The sequence below is a fragment of the Mizuhopecten yessoensis genome, unplaced genomic scaffold (genome assembly GCF_002113885.1).
Source record: "Mizuhopecten yessoensis strain PY_sf001 unplaced genomic scaffold, ASM211388v2 scaffold523, whole genome shotgun sequence".
NCBI lineage: Eukaryota > Metazoa > Mollusca > Bivalvia > Pectinida > Pectinidae > Mizuhopecten > Mizuhopecten yessoensis.
This window is the reverse complement of record NW_018403589.1, coordinates 492,783-516,773: the sequence shown is the minus strand read 5'-3', so window position 1 is coordinate 516,773 and position 23,991 is coordinate 492,783. Positions and strand designations below refer to the sequence as shown.

General features: G+C 37.2%; 1 protein-coding gene across 8 annotated transcripts in view; it reads left to right on the top strand.

The window, feature by feature from the left end:
• LOC110450232 overlaps positions 1 to 23,991 on the top strand; it is a 153,430-nt gene that overhangs the window by 69,413 nt on the left and 60,026 nt on the right. For all 8 annotated transcript variants that reach the window (XM_021497673.1, XM_021497662.1, XM_021497643.1 and 5 more), the window contains exons 86-107: positions 189 to 414; positions 1,331 to 1,553; positions 2,134 to 2,331; positions 4,163 to 4,466; positions 4,948 to 5,180; positions 6,919 to 7,102; positions 9,122 to 9,245; positions 9,456 to 9,550; positions 11,242 to 11,427; positions 12,001 to 12,181; positions 12,856 to 13,028; positions 13,556 to 13,683; positions 14,224 to 14,476; positions 15,164 to 15,335; positions 16,173 to 16,416; positions 16,891 to 17,008; positions 17,640 to 17,818; positions 20,186 to 20,345; positions 20,715 to 20,912; positions 22,560 to 22,793; positions 23,361 to 23,520; positions 23,748 to 23,989. In XM_021497673.1, the coding sequence (XP_021353348.1) occupies positions 189 to 414; positions 1,331 to 1,553; positions 2,134 to 2,331; positions 4,163 to 4,466; positions 4,948 to 5,180; positions 6,919 to 7,102; positions 9,122 to 9,245; positions 9,456 to 9,550; positions 11,242 to 11,427; positions 12,001 to 12,181; positions 12,856 to 13,028; positions 13,556 to 13,683; positions 14,224 to 14,476; positions 15,164 to 15,335; positions 16,173 to 16,416; positions 16,891 to 17,008; positions 17,640 to 17,818; positions 20,186 to 20,345; positions 20,715 to 20,912; positions 22,560 to 22,793; positions 23,361 to 23,520; positions 23,748 to 23,989 (4,215 nt within the window). The remainder of the gene's footprint in view (positions 1 to 188; positions 415 to 1,330; positions 1,554 to 2,133; positions 2,332 to 4,162; positions 4,467 to 4,947; positions 5,181 to 6,918; positions 7,103 to 9,121; positions 9,246 to 9,455; positions 9,551 to 11,241; positions 11,428 to 12,000; positions 12,182 to 12,855; positions 13,029 to 13,555; positions 13,684 to 14,223; positions 14,477 to 15,163; positions 15,336 to 16,172; positions 16,417 to 16,890; positions 17,009 to 17,639; positions 17,819 to 20,185; positions 20,346 to 20,714; positions 20,913 to 22,559; positions 22,794 to 23,360; positions 23,521 to 23,747; positions 23,990 to 23,991) is intronic.

Sequence of the window (23,991 nt, the reverse complement as noted above, 5' to 3'; positions counted from 1 at the left end):
ACTTAAATGGAGACAAACATGAAGGTCAGGTACAAATTCAAACATGAAGGTCAGGTACAAATTCAAGCATAAAGGTCAGGTACAAATTCAAACATAAAGGTCAGGTACAAATTCAAACATAAAGGTCAGGTACAAATTCAAACATAAAGGTCAGGGACATACAATGCTGTATGATGTTGTGATTACAGGTTTTGGTGCTGGCGGTTACTATGGGATGAAGTTTGAGGTCGGGGCCAAGATAATGGATATGGCAGCCGTATGCGGGGTGGAGCCATATGGGGGTCTGACAGTTTGGGGTGAGCTAGGCATTGGGTTTGCCTTGTATGGCAAGCTCCGTCTGGAAGGACACCTCTGTGACTTAGGATTCCCAACTACAGCTGAAATCGGCTTCAAGAAATTCCCAATTGATGTAAAGTAAGTGAAGTGTTTCTGCAGGGAGTATTTACTGAGATACATTCTCTATTTGGCTAAAATTACAATTTGATACCAATATTGTTCAGTATATTTCCAAATTTAACTAGCGATTCACCTGAAATGATGATTCAGTGGTAACTCTTGCCTTGCTGATTGTGGGACATTTTGGCCCCATATACCACATAGAGCGCTCTACTTGTGTGTAAAAGTGGGCAATTTACAAGCCAAAATAATGTATTTTAACCTTAACCCTTTCGCCCCTATGTAACTTAAGTAGACTTTTCCATGCATTGATATGGATGTGTCCATTATGGTTTACAGTGGTGAAAGGGTTAAGGTAATATTTGATTCAGCTTCAAATGAAGTTGCATTACTGCATACTTATAATATTGAATTAGATTACTATACTGGTAAATTATTCCTACATATTCCATAGGATCACCTTGTCCATAGTCCACATTCAGACTGCTCTATTGTTGGACTTTTAAGTTTATGTTTGTGTTTGAAGATTTATTATTTACAACGTGAAATTAGTGCATACATTGAAAATATTCTTGATCTTTAGCTATGTTTGTATTGCTCTGAAAAATCGTTATGGCCTGAAATTTCATAATAAACTATTCCAACCTTTGAATTGGAAGAGTTCAAATGTGTCTTCAGGGGTAAATGAGTTAATAGGTTCTCTTTGATGCTCTGATCTTGGAAACAACACTGATTTCATTGAAGTCTGTTACTGTATAGCACAATTTTAATGTTACTATAAGTTTATGTGAAACACATTGTCTTGTGTTTTTTCTGTCACAGTGGAATGATTGGAAACAAATTGACAAATGATGTTTTGGTATTTTGCTTGAAAAGAATTAAAATTTAAATAAAAATGCTGTCATATAATTGATAACTGTACATGTACGGACAGGTTGACTATGTATCTCCGCCTGACTCCGATCTCACTTAACCTCTACGCACTGGTGACCTTGGAGGTTGACCTTGGCTTCACTTCAATTGTTAAGACGCTGTTTAAGAAAAAGCTGTTCAGCTATGCCACCCCAACAATCATGAAGAAACTCATCGACAATACCAAGGCAGATCCTGACAATTCTCCGCCTGAAATTAAGAGTTTTAGTGATGATGGCAGCGGGGTAGGTTATTACACCCCACAGGGGCTTATTTCCATGTTATTCCCGGATAATAGAATATAGAGGATGTTACTGCAAAATTCAATTCTCTCCTGCCTGTTTATTTTGTTGTGATCTGTCTGACTTTGTTCTTTCTGAATTGTGCAACTTTAAGTAACTTGTAGTGATTAAATTTGATAATTGAATATGTAGTTGAAAACATTTAAATGTTGAATATGTAGTTAATAAATTTAGTAGTTAACTTTGAAGTTAATAAATTAAATGGTTAAATATGTACTTAATTAAATAGTTAAATAATGTTGTTAAAAAAATTAATTAACTACATATTATGTTGTTAATAAATTTGATAATTGAATATACTTTTAACAAATCAATAGTTGAATATGATTATTTTGAATTAACATGCCTTATTTATGAAGTGAAATTGTTTGAAATTCAATTTCCGAACAGCTTATCAGTTGAGATAGTGACTTCTTCCTTGTAATTATGATTGATTTGTCAGATGATAGAGAGCCTTTTTTTCTTGTATTGATGATTTATATGTCGGATGATACAGAGCCCCGTTTATTTACGATGCTTTCAGTCGAGCCCCGTCACAGGTTACTGTTCAGTCCATCAGATGGTAGGGAGAGACTACACAGAGCCGATGGTGGAGATTTCCCTTCAGGCCGCCGACGACAAGAGTGAAGTTACCATGACGTTGGATGTTGGTACCGTAGCAGGAGCTAAAGATGTGATGGAAGGCAAAGAACTCGGAGGACCTTTAGTTCAGATCGAAGAGGTGTGTAGTCTCCAGTGTTTACCTTACTAACAAAGCAAACAGATTGGTTTGACATTGTACAGGATGGTCCTGTAGGGCAGAAACATGTGAAGTTATGTTAAGCTTTTCTAGAATGCAGAACTTTTTACTTGACAATACTTTTTGTAAAGTTTCCCTGATTCAATATTTCATTCATTTACATAAGATCGTTAACAGTAGGATACAATTTTCAAATGAAGTTAATATAAAGAGGAGGTCATCATAAAGCAGGTGACATAAACAATTACATTTTATACACAACAAAACCGATGAAACAACAGTTTACCTGTTTACTACATTTCGAGATATTTAAATGAGGCAGATAGCAAGATAAAAAGAAAATACAAACTTATACTTTGGCGTATCAGGGGCTACTCGCTCAACACAATAAGCCAACTATATACAGTACTACAAAAACAAACGTGTACTGACGAGGTAGCCTCCTAAGCAAAGAAAGAGGCCACAAGGAAAAACAAAAAATATATTCTCAGTAATATATTTTCAGTAGGCCAGACAACTCTTGAGCGATTCAAGACAGGCCAAATGTAAATATCTAGTGAAACGTTCTTGAGCGATTCAAGACAGTATACATGTAGATATCTAGAGCAAACCCTTGAGCGATTCAAAAGCTGCATATAAGATAGAACGTTCTTGAGCGATTCAAGACAGTATACATGTAGATATCTAGAGCAAACCCTTGAGCGATTCAAGAGCTGCATATAAGATAGAACGTTCTTGAGCGATTCAAGACAGTATACATGTAGATATCTAGAGCAAGCCCCTGAGCGATTCAAGAGCTGCATATAAGATACTCATATATAAGTAGTAAAGAAAACTTTTAAGCGATTTAAAAGCAGAGAGCTTTTGCCATGAGCGATTCAAGAGAGGCAAAACTGACCACCAGACTTAAGCGATTTAAGAGCTGGCAAGACGAAACTCCTGAGCGATTCAAGAGCCTGGTAGAATCAAGAATAGACAGAAAAATTAAAGCAAAAGCAGTAAAATAATCAACAGATAAGTAAATAATATTACAGAAAAGTATTGGGGGGAAAATTCCCCAGGAATTAAAACCCAAATGGAACGAAACGAGGAATTGGAAATTACTAGTGAGTGAGAGCCCCCAATTACATACTGTGGAAAAACAGTATTACAGATAGACATGAAGTTAATATAAAGAGGAGGTCATCATAAAGCAGGTGACATAAACAATGACATTATAATAGATTACATACTGTGGAAATCAGTATTACAGATAGACATGAAGTTAATATAAAGAGGAGGTCATCATAAAGCAGGTGACATAAACAATTACATGATAATAGATTACATACTGTGGTAAAACAGTATTACAGATAGACATGAAGTTAAGCAAGAGTTTTCTTTTGTGTGAAACTCTTTAGGAAAAAATGCATTATACAGTAAATGCAGCATATAGCCTTAAATATGAGTACATGCAATGTCCAACTCATTAAGGAGGGGAACTAGGGCTAAACTTGTTTAATAAGTTTGTTCGTATCAACTTAATTGAACTCATTTTTTCACAGTAAATTTATTACAGAAATCATCAGATATTCAAAACAAATTTATCCAAACTCATGATGAGATTTTTTTTATACTTTTTCAAAATTGTATAACCAATTCCAGGATAGCTTGAAGATATAGATTCCTTTGAAACTGCATGTGACATGAATTAAAAAAAAAAAAAAAAACAAACTCTAACATGTATGAATTAACCTATTTGTGTTTGTGCTAAGACGGTGAATCTAACAGGCTTGTCATTAAATTTCACTTTGAAATCATTTTGATTCAATAGCGAATGTCTGTTACTGGTCTGCCATTGAATTTCACCGTGACCGTTGCCAATGACGCGGGTGGGGCAGTCAAGGCCGTGTGCTGGATTCCCACCTACGACGTTAACATCCCAGGGGGACAATTCCGAGCAGCTTTCCTGTCTAGTAGCAATCCTGAAGAGATGAAAGCATCTGTAGTTGTATTTGACGATTCACTGATTCAATCAGCGGAAGTTTCCGTGGGATATGGACGTGAGGTTTACGGCGACCAAGTTCTGATGTGGGAGGATGTGAACCTTTACAAGAGGTTCCATGATGTAGATATAAGTATGTATGCTTAAAGTATCAGGTCTAACTATGTATAACCTAACTAGGTGAATAGCAGATGTAAGCTCAACTTCAGTGACCATTGAATACCATTACTGTATAGATGTTTAATTTTGCAGGCTAATATCTTGGGATTTTCCCAATCAGAACTATTTCACAGAAATTAAATTTTGTGCAACATGACCAGGTTAAAAATTTGACTCACAGGAGTGTACTTTTGTGTTTGGGTGTTGAGATTTATTTTACAAGTATTTTGTGAAAATGAAGTAAAATATGTTATTGAATTGTTGTTTTATCTTCATTATTTGGTAGAAAACATACAGGAGATTATAATCCATGGTATTAGTTTTCGATGGGTATTTAATTTTGTGCTCTCTTTGTTGACTGCCAATACAGTGAAATTAAATTCCCCACAAATATTACTTACTATATTCTGGTATACTTCTGTTTTCAGTTACTCTTAATACCATTTCTATTGTAGGCAATGACCCACTCAACATCAAGGTACTAGGTCTGTTTAACAGCGGTATGTTTGGACGCCTGATTGGTCCTGTATTTATGGAACTGAACACCGTCAACACTGCTGGGGATTGCATGCGAGCATGTGCCAACTTCCCAGACACCAAGTGTCTGAGTATAAACTACGACTTTGGCACGAGTGGTCACTGTGAGCTGTTGGAGGCTATCGAAGGACACGACCACAAAGTGTCACAGGTGAGTTCTATCATTATTATCTCGGGTACCAGGTGAGTTTTATCATTATTATCTCGGGTACCAGGTAAGTTCTATCATTATTATCTCGGGTACCAGGTAAGTTCTATCATTATTATCTCAGGTACCAGGTAAGTTCTATCATTATTATCTCGGGTACCAGGTAAGTTCTATCATTATTATCTCGGGTACCAGGTAAGTTCTATCATTATTATCTCTGGTACCAGGTAAGTTCTATCATTATTATCTCGGGTACCAGGTGAGTTCTATCATTATTATCTTGGGTTACCAGGTAAGTTCCCCAGTAGTTTTTCTAGAAGGGGACAATACTGTGGCCCTGTCAGTCAGCTGGGTGTCATCAGTTAGTATGTATGTCAGTTTGTCCCAGCACAGTTATATAGTCTGGTACTCACAATTACCACATTTTGTATCTGAGTACTTTTGGAATGGTGTAGTGTTTGGCTCCGAATGCTTTTGGAATGGTGTAGTGTTTGGCTCTGAATACTTTTGGAATGGTGTAGTGTTTGGCTCTGAATACTTTTGGAATGGTGTAGTGTTTGGCTCTGAATACTTTTGGAATGGTGTAGTGTTTGGCTCTGAATACTTTTGGAATGGTGTAGTGTTTGGCTCTGAATACTTTTGGAATGGTGTAGTGTTTGGCTCTGAATACTTTTGGAATGGTGTAGTGTTTGGCTCTGAATACTTTTGGAATGGTGTAGTGTTTGGCTCTGAATACTTTTGGAATGGTGTAGTGTTTGGCTCTGAATACTTTTGGAATGGTGTAGTGTTTGGCTCTGAATACTTTTGGAATGGTGTAGTGTTTGGCTCTGAATACTTTTGGAATGGTGTAGTGTTTGGCTCTGAATACTTTTGGAATGGTGTAGTGTTTGGCTCTGAATACTTTTGGAATGGTGTAGTGTTTGGCTCTGAATACTTTTGGAATGGTGTAGTGTTTGGCTCTGAATACTTTTGGAATGGTGTAGTGTTTGGCTCTGAATACTTTTGGAATGGTGTAGTGTTTGGCTCTGAATACTTTTGGAATGGTGTAGTGTTTGGCTCTGAATACTTTTGGAATGGTGTAGTGTTTGGCTCTGAATACTTTTGGAATGGTGTAGTGTTTGGCTCTGAAATCAGGTTTATGTTTCAGTATATCACCACTGACATGTATTTCAACTCTTTGAACTCTGAGCTTTATTTCAGTCAATGAACTTTTGACCCATGTCTCACTTTGAACTCTGAACTGTGTTTAAGTAATGAACTCTTGACCTGATCTGTTATTCAGTCTATGGACTCTAACTTGTCTTTCAGTATATGAACTATGACATGTAATTCAGTCTATGAGCTCTGACCTGTCATTCAGTCTGTGATCTATATATGAACTCTGACCTGTCTTTCAGTATATGAACTATAACCTGTATTTCAGCCTATGAGCTCTGACCTGTAATTCAGTCAATGAACTCTGACCTGTCTTTCAGTATATGAACTATGACCTGTAAATCGGTCAAAGAGCTCTGATCTGTAATTCAGTATATGAACTATGACCTGTAATTTAGTCTATGAACTCTGACCTATATTTCAGTATATGTACTCTGACTTGTGTTTAAATCTTTTAACTTTGAGCTGTACGTATTTCAGTCTATGACCTCTTGGCCTGTATTTCAATCTGTGAACTCTTGACCCGTGTTTCAGTCTATGAACTTTGACCTGTATCTCAGTGTTTGAACTTTGACCTGTGTTTCAGTCTGGCCTGTACCAACACTATGAGAGACTAGGGATTGGACTTGCGGTGGAGTTCTCATACACAGGCCTCTCGCTGATCCACAACATGACGGTATACTTCAACCTGCGTCTCATCAATGCACTGGAATACCTGAACATCATCTCCACTGATGCAATCATATCAGACTTTACAACTCCAGAACCAGGTAAGTGCCAGCATCACTGTATATAACAGCATCACTTCTCCCTTTCCAGATCGTAACATTCCCTTATCAGGTAGAAATGTAAGCGGACCCCTCATAGTAAGTTACATTTATATATAATCATATACGTATAAGATGCAAAATTTGATTTATGTCCATATTGCAAAGAAAAAATATCAAAATTAACAATTCACAAAAAGACAAATTTCCAAGACCTTTTGCTCACATCTTTACTTCTCTTTAAGAGAATTATGTTCTTATTAAGACCATTCTCTTGAAGAGCCTTGAAAGCAAAGGCCTTGGGAATCAGTCTTTTTTTTCTAGAGCTTTTAATTTTCATTTCATACTGAATATTGATATCAATGCACACATCATTTGAGTTAGTCAGGATAATTATTTTAATAAGGAAAGTTTACTATATAATGTGTTACCTGTCATTATTAGGTTTGTTAATGAATGTGAAGGAGGACCGCCTGGTGGTCGTGACTTGTTCCAACCAGATACCTGAGGACAGACCAGATTGGTTGCCTCGCTGTGTCGGAATGTCAAGCAGTGTGTCCAATCACAGGTGAGATAAAACACAACTCTCTCTATTATTAGGTGTGTTAATGAATGTGAAGCAGGACTGCCTGGAGGTCGTGACTTGTGTAGTACATTGTACAATTATTTTACTAAGGAAAGATTACTATATAATGTGTTACCTGTCATTATTAGCTGTGTTAATGAATGTGAAGGAGGACTGCCTGGAGGTCGTGACTTGTGTAGTACATTGTATCACTATTTTACTAAGGGAAGTTTACTATATAATGTGTTACCTGTCATTATTAGCTGTGTTAATGAATGTGAAGGAGGACTGCCTGGAGGTCGTGACTTGTGTAGTACATTGTACAATTATTTTACTAGGGGAAGTTTACTATATAATGTGTTACCTGTCATTATTAGCTGTGTTAATGAATGTGAAGGAGGACTGCCTGGAGGTCGTGACTTGTGTAGTACATTGTATCACTATTTTACTAAGGGAAGTTTACTATATAATGTGTTACCTGTAATTCTTAGGTGTGTTAATGAATGTGAAGGAGTACCGCCTGGAGGTCGTGACTTGTTCCAACCAGATATCTGAGGACAGACCAGATTGGTTGCCTCGCTGTGTCGGAATGTCAAGCAGTGTGTCCAATCACAGGTGAGATAAAACACAACTCTCTCTATTATTAGGTGTGTTAATGAATGTGAAGGATGACCGCCTGGAGGTCGTGACTTGTTCCAACCAGATATCTGAGGACAGACCAGATTGGTTGCCTCGCTGTGTCGGAATGTCAAGAAGTGTGTCCAATCACAGGTGAGATAAAACACAACTCTCTCTATTATTAGGTGTGTTAATGAATGTGAAGGATGACCGCCTGGAGGTCGTGACTTGTTCCAACCAGATATCTGAGGACAGACCAGATTGGTTGCCTCGCTGTGTCGGAATGTCAAGCAGTGTGTCCAATCTCAGGTGAGATAAAACACAACTCTCTCTATTATTAGGTGTGTTAATGAATGTGAAGGAGGACCGCCTGGAGGACGTGACTTGTGTAGTACATTGTATCACTATTTTACTAAGGGAAGTTTACTATATAATGTGTTACCTGTAATTCTTAGGTGTGTTAATGAATGTGAAGGAGGACCGCCTGGAGGACGTGACTTGTGTAGTACATTGTATCACTATTTTACTAAGGGAAGTTTACTATATAATGTGTTACCTGTAATTCTTAGGTGTGTTAATGAATGTGAAGGAGGACCGCCTGGTGGTCGTGACTTGTTCCAACCAGATACCTGAGGACAGACCACATTGGTTGCCTCGCTGTGTCGGAATGTCAAGAAGTGTGTCCAATCACAGGTGAGATAAAACACAACTCTCTCTATTATTAGGTGTGTTAATGAATGTGAAGCAGGACTGCCTGGAGGTCGTGACTTGTGTAGTACATTGTACAATTATTTTACTAAGGAAAGTTTACTATATAATGGGTTACCTGTCATTATTAGGTGTGTTAATGAATGTGAAGGAGGACCGCCTGGAGGTCGTGACTTGTTCCAACCAGATACCTGAGGACAGACCAGATTGGTTGCCTCGCTGTGTCGGAATGTCAAGCAGTGTGTCCAATCACAGGTGAGATAAAACACAACTCTCTCTATTATTTCAAATAAATGGTTTATCCTGGTTGTTTAAAGTAAAAAAGACACTGTTTTTCTTGTTAAATCAAACTGCAAGTTCCAGAAATCTTTACAAACCAGGGCTGTTTAACATTCTATCCTGTTAATCCTTCTGGTAATAGTATATTTCTATGCCTAACATTTTGCATTCTTTCTGTTATTTCAGGGTAATCATTGACGGTCTAGGATCTACGACAATTCTCAATGGACATGATCCTGGAGATGAGACGCTTTATACACGTGCCAATCGTTATATCTCAGGTATTCTGTTAGTTTGTGTCTGTTTACACGTGACAACTGTTATATCTCAGGTATACTGTTAGTTTGTGTCTGTTTACATGTGACAATCATTATATCTCAGGTGTACTGTTAGTTTGTGTCTGTTTACACGTGACAACTGTTATATCTCAGGTGTACTGTTAGTTTGTGTCTGTTAACACCTGACAACTGTTATATCTCAGGTGTTCTGTTAGTTTGTGTCTGTTTACACGTGACAACTGTTATATCTCAGGTATACTGTTAGTTTGTGTCATTACATGGGTCTCCTTTAAAGCAAAAGTGCCACTCCCTTGGCATCATAGGCGTCATCTACACAAATGGTTTGGGTGTAATAACTCTTAAAGGATCATACTTTATTTTTCATGAAACCTTCAATGCATAACCATAGTAGTATTAATATCCTGTTTATGTTTGATTCATCGAAAACATGAAATTAAAAAGGCGACAAACTAGGATCTGTCCAAAATACTATGCAAGTTGTGAAATGGCATCATCTTATTATAAAGTTTGGGGACTTATTGTTTTTACTCCGATTCTTCTTCTTATTATTATTCTTTCTTCTTCTTCTTCTCCTTCTCCTTCTTCTTCTTCTTCTTCTGCTTTCTGCCGTAAAAGTTTCTGACACTTTTCTTAGAAACTATAAGTCGGATCTTCACCAAACTTTGAGGGATTATTACTGATAGCCTCTAGATGTGCAAACACTTTTTTTCTGAATACCATCCAAGATGGCCACCATGAATTTTTGAAATTTTTGGGAATTTAAAATTTCTAAAGGTGTTCGCTAAAGATAGCCAATGTCACCTATCCTATTTTACATGTTTTATAGATATTTTCCAATGCATTCCAAATTTGGCATGTAGGTGTATAATGGTACTGCAAACTCAACCATGACATCTGTTTATATGGCATTGCAAACTCAACTGCGACATTTGATTTCTAGTTTGACAAAATGGCCACCATATACTGGGTTCTGATTGGTCGAAATTTAGATATTGTTCGATGTTTGTGAAAATTGGTTTACAGAGGACTGCGAATTCAATCGCATAGGATATGTTGCCATATCAACCACATGGAGGCTTCTGGTTGGTCGAAATTTAGATAGTGTTCGATAGTGATGACAATTGATATATGGGTATAAAGGACTGCAAATTCAATCGCATACCTTCATTGCCATAGCAACCACACAGAGGCTTCTAATTGGTCGCAATTTAGAAATTGTTGGGTTTCACTCAAATTTAGTATGTAGGTGTATAAACCCATTGCAATCATTTTCTGATGCATCTTTGCAACTATAGGGTAGATATTGTTTGATTGTGATAAAAATGGGTATATAGGAGTATTAGGGAACTGCAAATTCAACTGCATAGGTTTCGTTGTCATACCAAAAACGCAGGCTTCAGATTGGTCGAAATTCAGATATTGTTCGATTTCACTCAAATTTAGTATGAAGGTGTTTTATGCCATTGTGATCCTTTTCTGATGTATCTTCGCGACTATGGGCGCAGTTTGGGGGACTTCTGTAGTGGTCCCCTATTCCAATTAGTACTTGTTTATATTAAACCACACTAATTAGTTCAGCTAATTCTCTCTGAACGCAGAGCTATAGTTTTCTTGATCTACACATTTTTTGATGTACAGATAGACATATTGCTGATATTTTGTTTTTTTTCCAGCCAATTGGAATGGTACAAATGACTTTGAGACTGGTATCCTTGGTTACACGGTAACAGTGGGGCTGAAATACTGTGAGGATATGATCCACCCCCACCACGACCCAGAGAAACACCTGTTTGACGAGTCACAGTGGACATTATCGGCCATGATATATCCTCTCACTCCGCCATACGACCCATTACCAGGTAAGACTCAAGGGAGATCATTCCAAATGTGTTCATGTCCATGGTGATTCAAAGATTATTATGGCAATGCCCTTTGTCCATTACGTTAGATTATTATGTACCATGATATACACAGCATACTGCATTTCTAGGTTAATCAAAATCAGTTTTATAACCACTACAGAGTTCCTATGACAAATAGGAGCAAGGAAATATTTAGAAATATCACTTTGAAATTATAATTTTGAAATATTACAAACTATATAAGAGCAAGGAAATCTTTAAAAATATCACTTTAAAATTATAATTTTGAAATATTACAAATTAAATAGGAGCAAGGAAATATTTAAAAATATCACTTTAAAATTATAATTTGAAATATTACAAATTAAATAGTAGCAAGGAAATATGTTAATATATCACTTTAAAATTATAATTTTGAAATATTACAAATTAAATAGGAGCAAGGAAATATTTTAAAATATCACTTTAAAATTACAATTTTGAAATATTACAAATTAAATAGTAGCAAGGAAATATTTAAAAATATCACTTTAAAATTATAATTTTGAAACCATATTTGAAACTTTACAGATGGAAAATATTACATTACTCTGCGTGCCCTGAACAAAGTGGAGTATGGTGGACCGTTGGTAACAAGTATCTGTCACACTACAGCCTATACTGTCGACAACTCGCCACCAATTGTGTACGAGGTCTACAACATCACGTACAATGAAGTCACCACACTGATCACCGCCATGCATAACTCCACGTGAGTCACAAAATCTACAGAAAAAAAATATAATAATCTTTCTGTTTTACTTCTTATTTTACTTGCTGTGCTGTAATATGGTACCTTTTGAAGCTAACTTTGGATTGCAGAGAGCAAGTGAGGCCAGGTTTGATGGAGGAACCATTAGCAAGTATAATTGTTAACAAAAATGGAATTGGTCGATGACAATTATGTGTGTTTTCTACTGAAATCCAGAGTCTGGAGTGAGTAAATGATTTCAGTTAGTTGTTTATCTGCAGAGAGTCGGAGTCAGGAATAAGTAATACTTGCCAGCTCATTGAAGATTCAATTCAATAGTGTTATTTCGCTTCTAGGGTGTATATACACAAATGTTTGTAATTCTGAGCATACATAAGCTCCCCCATGGAAATTTCAAAAAGTTGGCGAGTACTGTAAACCGGAAATTTTTGGCCCCAATATAGTTTTAGAATTTTTCACCCTCCATAATGAGAGTGAACTGTACTAAGCAATAAAATAAACATAGTAAGTAATCAGGTATGAAGAGTGAAATTAATATTGGACAAAAATGGATTATACCGATGTAGGGCGAAAGTTTCAGAGTATACAGTATGCTGTTAACCTTCAGGAGACCTTGAGTGCAGATTCAGATCATGAGTCCAGATATGTGAAATGATCATGTTGTTTGTCTACAGAGATCCCGAGTCCGGAGTAGAGTATAATGACCTGTGTCTGGGTAAAACTACCCGTGACTGTTACGTCTCGAACAACCTGTGGGAGCGCTACTCCTACAATCCTTCCATCCTACACTTCTTCAAACTACCTGATGGTATCCCAGTCTGGGTCAAGATTAAGGCCATCAACAGAGGTCAGTAGACGAAAAAGACATGTTGACAGCATCATAATATATTATATCTGAACAGGATACAATTTAAAAAAAAATAATTACCAAGCCTAATATGGGTAAATTTTATCTTCAAAAGACATCTTCTGAAGAACCAGGAGGCTTGAAATAATACTATTGACCTGAAGGTTGATGAAGCACAATATGTATATATCTTTTTCAAGTTAGGTGTTTTTGTATAAATCTTAATTGGTGAAATAGTTGGAGCATGACAAATACAATAAAATACTGAAATTTGCTTGGTTGATTTTCTTGTTAAAATTGGAGTAGAGATGATCAAGTATTAAAATTTCTTGTAAAATTATTGAAACAGATTCAACAATAAAGATGTACAATATCAGCTCTCAGAATTGAATCACCACCAACAAGTAGTACTCAAAGCACAATTGTCAAACATGATTTAGGGATATAAAGAAGTTCACTACTTATTTTTGTAAAGAACCTTTTACAGAATATATTATAATTGATCAATAATATGAATATTTTCACAGTGGACCTAAGAACAATCAAAGTGGCCAACTCTCCAATCATCATCGACTCTTCATTCCCTTTCCCTGGAGTCGTTAATGATGGCCCCATCTATGGGGTTGATCTTCAGTATACCAAGGACTACGACTCGGTATGTATTTAACTAACACCTGCTGTCTGTCTCAAGGTCGGGGCTACAGTTTGAACTTGGGTGTACTGATAGGCACATTGATTCACAATGTGTTAATGTACATATGAATCTTAAAGTCGATCAGGTGATCAAATTTTTTCTGATATTTCACAATGTTCTTAAGAATTAAGTGTCAGTTAAATAAGCTTTCATTGTTTAAACAGGATTTCAAACAGTTTTCCTATGTAACAAGAAAACAAAACTTGGCAGGTTCTATAATGAAATTATATAAACTCATCTGTCTGTAGGCAATATTTGTCCTTGCCATTTCCTCTGAACCATTTGGCCAATAACATTGAAACCTTGATAAGTTCAACAATGCACTTTGTCACATCATTTTGATTTTCTCAAAATGTAGCCAGTGTTTAAGGGGAAAGAATAGCAGTTCTTTTTCTGCACAAAATTGCCTTAGTTACTCGACCACAATTTTTGCCTGTCAGCTGAATTATCAAGGCACCGTGTATCCGAGACCTTAACAGTAACTCCTATTTCTGTTTCTAGCTGTGTGTGAACTGGCAGGGTTTTTACGACCCCGAGTCAGGTATAGCCTACTACCAAGTAAGTGCGGGATCAGTGGACAGTACCAATGTCACCGACATAGCCAATCTGACACAGTACACGCACCTTGATCATGAGGCTTGCGTCACCCTCAACCCCGAAAGTTACCTGGAGCATGACAAGGAGTACTTTGTCACAGTGTGGGCTTACAACGGAGGACACAAACAGTTGGGCGTGGCCAAAACCTCAGATGGAGGTAATTTACATATGTTGAACATACAAAATTGTATATGTATGTTTATTTAATTAACATGTTTTGCTGGTGATAAGCCCTTGGCTGGTAATAAGCGCCCACCGTCCCCCCCTTCCCCAACCCCTGATAATAAGCCCCCACTGTAGCCCCTCCCCAACCCCTGGTAATAAGCCCAAACCATCCCCCTCCCCAAAGCCTGGTAATAAGCCCCCACCGTCTCACTCCCCAACCCCTGGTAATAAGCCCCCACCATTCCCCCATCCCCTGGTAATAAGCCCCCACCGTCCCCCTCCCCCAATCCCTACTTTTCTTTATTTACCATGCATAGGGTGGGTGCCCGGTAATAAGTCCATCCCCCTTTCTTCAAGTTTGTTTTCATCAATAAAAAGTGTGGTTTTTTTTGTATGTCTTTTGTACATCGTACAATACATGTTGAGCTTATTGTATACCTTACAGCATGAATGTTTCATAATGTGTTTAATATTAGATTTGGTGCATTCTATGGAACCATGAATATTAGTTGTTTTAAATTATTCGTGGCTTCAACTTTGTACCACTTAAATCTCAAAAGCAACATAGCAAGGAAATTCATTAAAAGATCAATATTTTCTACTTATGTCCAACTCCTTGTATTATGTTGAGGTATTGTACCAAAATATGCAACAGTTATAATGTTTTGTTTTAACACAGTGGTATGTGACCTAACCGCCCCTTTCCCTGGTGAAATTATTGATGGAAACCGAGAAAACTTTGAGGATCAAGCTTATACAGCTGCGCAAGCAAAGGTTGAAGGTCAATGGAAGGATTTCTCTGACCCCGAGTCGTTTATCAAGGACTATAAAGTACAAGTGCACCGAGCAGTGTAAGTAAACTTAACAAACTTGTATACGTATAACCAAATAACCACTTTAAAGTTGAGGTCCTCAAACAAAAGGTTAAAGAGGATCTGTTATAAGTTCGCCTTTTGAAGTTCATATTAGATTTATGATACCAATTTTGGATTGTTCATGTTTGCGAGCCTCTGGTGAGCAAATATGAAAAATTCAAAACGAGTGTCATCAATCTAATGTAAAGGGAAACGAATGACAGATTCTTTTTATCATATAATACAAAGTAAACTGTATAATTGTGATCTGAAACGAATATTTAGCACTTGGCCGCCTCTGAAATGATGAAAATTGTGTATTACACATGTTACATAAACGTAATTTATGTGATGGTTTTATGACACTGCATAACACTGAATTCATATGATAAATTGATATATAACACCACTGGATCCTGTTAAAAGTTATATTTCCTTGACTCTATCAACAGTGCTGACATGTTTCGGCCTAAAGGTCAGCACTGTGGATAACGTCAGAGAAATATAACTTTGAACAGGATCCAGTAGTGTTGTTGCTCATTTTGTCTTTATGAGTTGACCTGCCACCATGAGAACTATAATGTATACCATTAGGTATCACCATTAGGTATCACGATACCATTAGGTATCACCATTAGGTATCACCATTAGGTATCAGGCCCTGGATCACTACCGCCACATTGGAATTGACCCCATTGCAGGGACGTTGGGTCTCCACCCCCTGTCTTTATATAATTTCTTTTTAAATTTTTAACTGCCTGATGTGATAACAATACTAAACATTCTTTAAACTCATAAAATATGTTGACATCAATGCTGATGTATGCTATACAGGAACTTGAGCATGGACTATGAAGTACTGAGGGATTGGACGGAGTTTGATAACGAGACACTCGGCGTGAAGTGGCTGAACTTTCACTTGAACCATCGAGATCGTGTAAAGCTCGTTTTGAACACAACTAACGGGGCTCTGAACACTATCCAGAGTGAGACTGACAGCTATGTGGTTGACCTCACGCCTCCTAAACTGTTCTATCTAGGGGATGGTGTGGACCCTGAGAAGGACATACAGTTCCAGGTAAGGTCAAGGTCAAAGTCATAGGTCAGCTGATGGCCAGTGTTGTGAGTCAAATCTCAGAACATTGGTAAATGAGACCAAATGTTTCATGAAAGAAAAAAGACAGGCATTTAGTAAGATAACCTGGGTTTTATGTCAGATAAAAAAATTCATTCTAGGTAATTCGAAAACCATGGTTCTATATATTAAAGATGAAAACTAGGGCTCCAAAATACTGTAAACTGGGAATTTTTGTTAAATCAAACTTTGCCCTTTCCTCATGAAATCAATTTTTGCCCAGTGTTAATTTCACCCTTCACCTTTAATTGCTATGTATATTATGTTAATTATGTTTGCTGTAAATGATAAATTCGCCTTCATCTCAGAGGGCGAAAAAGGCGAAAATTAAACTGCAGCAAAAATTTCCCGGTATACAGTAAAACCCATATATGTTCTATATGTATTATATAACTTAGGATAATTTTTCTCTTGCAGTCTAATGCAAACAGTTTATCTGCCAACTTTAAATTCGAGGATGTGGAGTCTTACATCAACCACTACAAGTTCCAGATCTATGAAAAGAGAGGAGGATCTCGCAACCAGATCTTCCCAGGTTTGTCTCTGCTAGAGCACACAACAGTAGTCAGGCCTTAAGTGTTCACAGAACAGACTTACTCTGACATAACCAAAGGCCAAACTACTGCTAAATTAGTCTACTTACTCTGACATAACCAAAGGCCAAACTGCTGTTCAATTAGTCTACTTACTCGACATAATCAAAGGCCAAACTACTGCTAAATTAGTCTACTTACTCGACATAATCAAAGGCCAAACTACTGTTAAATTAGTCTACTTACTCTGACATAACCAAAGGCCAAACTACTGTTAAATTAGTCTACTTACTCTGACATAACCAAAGGCCAAACTGCTGTTCAATTAGTCTACTTACTCTGACATAACCAAAGGCCAAACTACTGTTAAAGTAGTCTATGAAATATAAATTGTATACATGTTCTTTAGCACCAATATCTTATATCCTAAACAAACAGAAAATTAAGGTTGTGGGGCTTACCAACAAGAGTGATTAATATAAGTTGGTATAACTTGTTTCATAATTGTTGTAAAACAAATAAAGTATTATTATTTTTAAGTTTTTGTATGTCAATCTCAACTTGTTTCCTAAATCAGTAAAGCACCCTAGCCAAGTCGACCTATGTGTGATATTTCTTTCTGAACATTTTCAGCAATACAAGGGGAGTGGCACGAACTGAGTGACGATCCAGCCCGCACCCTCTACACCCAGACACCAATGGCTCTAAACGTCGGTAGCAGATACAGTGTGCGTGTCGGCGCCATCAACAACGCTGGATTTGTTGCAGCATTTGAAACAGATGGCGTTGTCATTGACGTATCACCACCATTGGTATATACATTCTAGATCTCTTTGCCATATAAACAACTTGATGTGGTATCACCACCATTGGTATATACATTCTAGATCTCTTTGCCATATAAACAACTTGATATGGTATCACCACCATTGGTATATACATTCTAGATCTCTTTGCCATATAAACAACTTGATATGGTATCACCACCATTGGTATATACATTCTAGATCTCTTTGCCATATAAACAACTTGATATGGTATCACCACCATTGGTATATACATTCTAGATCTCTTTGCCATATAAACAACTTGATATGGTATCACCACCATTGGTATATACATTCTAGATCTCTTTGCCATATAAACAACTTGATATGGTATCACCACCATTGGTATATACATTCTAGATCTCTTTGCCATATAAACAACTTGATATGGTATCACCACCATTGGTATATACATTCTAGATCTCTTTGCCATATAAACAACTTGATATGGTATCACCACCATTGGTATATACATTCTAGATCTCTTTGCCATATAAACAACTTGATATGGTATCACCACCATTGGTATATACATTCTAGATCTCTTTGCCATATAAACAACTTGATATGGTATCACCACCATTGGTATATACATTCTAGATCTCTTTGCCATATAAACAACTTGATATGGTATCACCACCATTGGTATATACATTCTAGATCTCTTTGCCATATAAACAACTTGATATGGTATCACCACCATTGGTATATACATTCTAAATCTCTTTGCCATATTAACAACAAAGTGCCAAGTGAGCTTATGCTGTGGTGCGGCGGCCGGCGTCAATATTTTACTTTAAACGACTTCTTCTTAATAACCGAAAGGCCTAGGGTGTCGATATTTGGCCAGAAGCAAACTTGGATAAAGGGCTACAAAGTTTGTTAAAGTGAATGACCTTCACCTATTTTCAAGGTCACAGGGGTCAAATATGTCAAAAACTTTAAACATCTTCTTCTCAATAACCAAAATGCCCAGGGAGTTGATATTTGGCCAGTAGCATGCTTGGGTGAAGGGCTACCAAGTTTGTTCAAATGAATGACCTTCAATTATATTCAAGGTCACAGGGGTCAATTGTATTAAAAAAAATGTTAAACAACTTCTTCTGAATAACCAAAATGCCCAGGGTGATGATATTTGGCCAGTAGCAAGCTGAGATGAAGGGCTACAAAGTTGTTCAAATGAATGACCTTCACCCATATTCAAGGTCACAGGGGTCAAATATGTAAAAAAAACTTTAAACAACTTCTTCTGAATAACCAAAATGCCCATGATGATGATATTTGGCCAGTAGCATGCTGGGTTGAAGGGCTACAATGTTTGTTCAAATGCATGACCTTCACCCATATTCAAGGTCACAAGGGTCAAATATGTTAAAAACTTTAAAAACTTCTTCTGAATAACCAAAATGCCCAGGGTAATGATATTTAGTCAGTAGCATACTAGGATCAAGGGCTACCAAGTTTGTATAAATGTATGACCTTGAATCATATTCAAGGTCACAAGGAGCAAATATGTTCAAAATATTTCAACAACTTGTTCTGAATAACCAAAAGGCCCAGGATGTTGATATTTAGTCAGTAGCATATGCTGGGATCAAGGACTACTTTGTTTGTTAAAGTGAATGACTTTGACTTATATTCAAGGTCACAGGGGTCAAATTTGTTTAAAATCTTTAAACAACCTCTTCTGAATAACCATGGGTCCCAGGATGTTTTTATGCAAGTTGCATCCTGAGATGAAAGGCTATACAATGTGTTCAACCTAAGACTTTGTTCGACTTTCAATCACAGGGGTGAAATGTTCCAAAAAATAATAACAGGGTCTTTATAATGAATTTCAATCATAAATACTGATATTTTGCCTGTAGCTTATTTTAGATCACTTTTAAGGTTACAAGTGTGAGTTTTATACCAGGTGAGCGATGCAGGCCCATTGGGCCTCTTGTTACTATTTGCAATTTTAGTGGAAAACACAATAAACTTCATATTGTGTCCACTGTATTTCTTTACAAAAAAATACCAGACAAAATAAATACATGCTGTGTACCAGGACATTTTGCCCAATTAAACTTCGCCCATGAATCCAATTTTTCACCCAGTGTTAATTTCACCTTTCACATCCAATTACTACAATGTATGTCATGTTGTTAACTTATATTTACTGCAATGATAAATTAACCCTCATTACGGAATTTGAAAAGGGCGTAAATTAAACTGCAACAAAAGTTTCTCGGTATACAGTAACTGTAAACTGTAGCACTAGTGTTTGGCTGTCTAAGGGACACTATTGTTAAGTTATATATTTATTCACTTTTGAAAATAGAAACTTGAACTTTTTCTTTCAAATTATAGACATTGTGGCTTAGAGTAGGGATCCTGAACAACGAGATAGAGGAGAAGGTCGAAGGTTACGTGTGGCAGGCTGATCAGACGGGCATCAAAGCTAAGTGGTTTGCTACAGATCCTCAGTCTGGAATCATCGGCTACAAAGTGGCTGTAGGCACCACTCCATGTAAGGGACATAACTCTATCACGATCAAAATACTCTAAAAAGAAAGACAATAACGAAAAAAGAACGGGAGAGAGAAAAATCTCAAAATAACACATTCACTCTTTTTGTGACAGTTGTGTGATAATTATTTCAGTCGCTAATAGCAATCTCATGTTGGACCAATATTGGGACGTCATATACTCGTATATTTTACAAATATACAAAGAACTATATAACATAATACATTGTAAATCCTTACCTCAATCATTATTTGTAACATTGCTTGACATATAGTACAAATGTTGCACACCAACCATTTAAAAAAATATTAACCTTTCTTCGAGGTTGATATTTTGATGTCAAAGTTACAATATTTTCTATATTTACAAGATGGCACAGACAAGCTTGACTACACGGAAATCAGCGACAGCGATGTATATATTCCCAACCTTGACCTTGACCTCACCAACCTGACTACCAAGAGTCCAGTGTATTATGTCTCGGTCAAAGCAATCAATGGTGCCGGAACTGAGAGCACCACCGCTGTAACGTCTACACCCATTGTAGTAGTAGAACAGGACACCGCAGGTAAGTGTGGAAGTTTATATCCTCCTCAACCTCCGATAGTTTATGGATATTTTGGAAAACTAGATATAATTTAAATTGAGATATTAAGAACATGTAAAGCTTTATTTAGTAGAAGTTGGGAATTTTTAAATTAGTTCCAGTTTTTAAAGGGGAAAAAAAGGTAAAAGTAAAACAATAAAACAAAACATGGCACTAAGTAAATTCCTGTAGATTATATTTTTAGGTCACCTGAGCTTTGCTCAAGTGACCTATTCTAATCGCTTTCCGTCCGTCGTCGTGCGTAAACTTTTTACATTTTCAACTTCTTCTCAAGAACCACTAGATGGATTTTTTTCAAACTAGGTCAGAATCATCCTTGGTAGATGAGGCTACAAAATTGTAAAATTGGAATTCCTACCCCAACCCCTGGAGCCAGGGTGGGGCCCCAAAGGGAAAATTAACCAATATTTCAAAAATCTTCTTCTCCAGACTCAGAGGTACTACAGTCATTTGACCTGCATGGAAAGAAAGATCATCAGGGGCTTTACTTAAATTGTAAATTTCAGGACCCCCGAGCTATCCGTTCTCCCTTGGGGAGGGGGTAAAGTTTACTATAGTTTATATAGGGAAATAACACTTTTGGGTATATTTTGACAACTTTCTGTAGGAAATTATTTTTACTTGGTGAGAATTATCCTTGGAGGAAGATGGTTTCAAAGTGTAAAATTGAAATTCCTACCCCAACCCTAGGGGCCAGGGCGGGGCCCCAAAGGGAAAATTAACCAATATTTCAAAAATCTTCTTCTCCAGACTCAGAGGTACTATATATATATTCATTTTCTCTGCATGGGAAGAAAATCCTCAGGGGCTTTATTTAAATTGCAAATTTCAGGACCCCCGAGCTATTCGTTCTCCCTTGGGGAGGGGGGCAAGTTTACTAATAACACTTTTGGGTATATTTTATCCATTTTCAGCAGAAAATTACTCAAACTTAGTCAGAATCATCTTTGGTGAATGAGAGTATTACTTTGTAAAATTGGGATTCCTGCCCCCTCCCCAGGGGCTAGGGCAGGGCCCCAAAGGGAACATTTACCAATATTTTCAAATTCTTATCCTTTGATGACATGACAAGTATTGTATTTCACTCAATTTACATGCTGATTTCCACATCACATCTAAACAATAAAATAAAGCTACCAGTACCTATGATATAACTCAGGTGACCGCTAAGGCCCTTGGGCCTCTTGTTATTTATATGATCTTTTAAAATCTATAAATAAAATCAGTAATTACTGGATAAATAAGAAAATGTTTCAATCATTCAAAAGACAATTATTCTAGTTTGTGTCCAGAAGTGATGGTCTCTACAGTATTTTACTGCGGGTTTCCAATGATATCATACCTATATCCCTAGGTGGTAGCTAGCTATATAGGGTGACCAAGTGGATAGCCCACTCCCCTTTCATTTGATTCCCTGATCGGACATGAACAGGTATGGGGTCACCTGCCTTATCATGTGGGCTTCCTCCAGGTAGTCGGTCTCTTCCCACATTAAGACCCAGTGCTTACTCACCAGGGCCAACAAGAGTAGTTAATATAAGTTGAAATAACTTGATTCATAAATGTTGTGAAAAAGGTGAAGTTTCATTTAATAATCCCTGTTTTAAGGTTACGCCATAGATGGTGCCGAGGGTCTGGGAACTGATGACATCATGTCAATGGACATTGACTACACTATGGACTTCTCCGTGGTAACCGCCCAGTTTGAGGGCTTTACCAGTGACCTCCACGGGGTCATGGCCTTTGAATGGGCTGTTGGAACCAGCCCTGGGGGCGAGGAAGTCCAGCCTTTCTTGACTGCAGGGATTGTCCACGAGGAGGATGATAGTATTCCTGGAGATGGTGAGTTTAGCCAAAAAACAGATAAGAAATTCTATATTTGATCTTGGTAAGAATCACTGTGATAAGAAAACCCAAGGATGATTGTTATAAAGATACTCATTATAAATATGATATGTATCTTAGTTTTATATTTATTGAGTTCCTTAGTCTGAAAGCATTCTGGAAGAAACTGCATTCATAGAGCTATGAAATGAATGCAGTTTGATCAGTGTCATTTTGAAGCTTCTCCTCCTGCCTCGAAAAACAAAGGAGACAACCGTAAGAAGCAAATATTTTGGTGACGTTACGCTGTTCCAGGAATCTTGTTTGCACTGACAACACAGACACCTTAGTATCAAAAACAGAAGGGAATATCTGTATGTCGGTCAATGATAACTAAAATTTTAGAATGTAAATATTAGGATTGAACAGTATTTTTTCAATGTGGACATCATGGAATATATATGTAACCAATTTGTGTTCATACATACCAGCATAAAATGGAAAAAAGTGCCATTCAATTCTTATGTATTTGTGTGTTTTGTTTAGAAAGGTGTTAAGTTTTGTGGTCCATTGTTGTGGTTACAGGTGTAGCCAGTAGTGGATACGCTCAGACCACTGCCCAGTTAACAGCCAACAAGACTTACTACACCACTATTCGAGGAATTACCAACGGAGGAAATGTCCTAGAGACTTCAACCGATGGTTTCACTATTGACCTCACTCCCCCCAGTATAAAGCTGGAACGGTAAAATATTTGTTGACCGTCTGTTGAATTTTATTTTTACATTGCTATAATAGTGTTAATATTGTATAACAAAGGTCATTTTCATTTCAATACCTTCGCTACGAGCCGAACCCAGAACCTCTGGTTTACTAGTCTGATGCTCTACCAAATAAGCTAAACTGAAATTATCCCTAGCGGAGTAACAAGTATAGGAAGCAGCTATTATTTTACTTCTTTTTCTATTTCAGCTTGACCGACAAATATGCAACTGATACAAACATAAAAGAGGGCGCCACCATATACCAACGGTCTTCTGACTCCATGACAGCAAGCTGGCAGTACAACGACACAGAAAGCCCTGTCGTTGAAAGCTGGTACACTGTGGGCACATATCCGTTTGCAGATGACATCAGAACAATGCAGTATGCTGAGATTACCTCCCTTGGCCTGAGTTCCATGCCCCTAGGGTCCATCTCACCTGATGTCACAGGT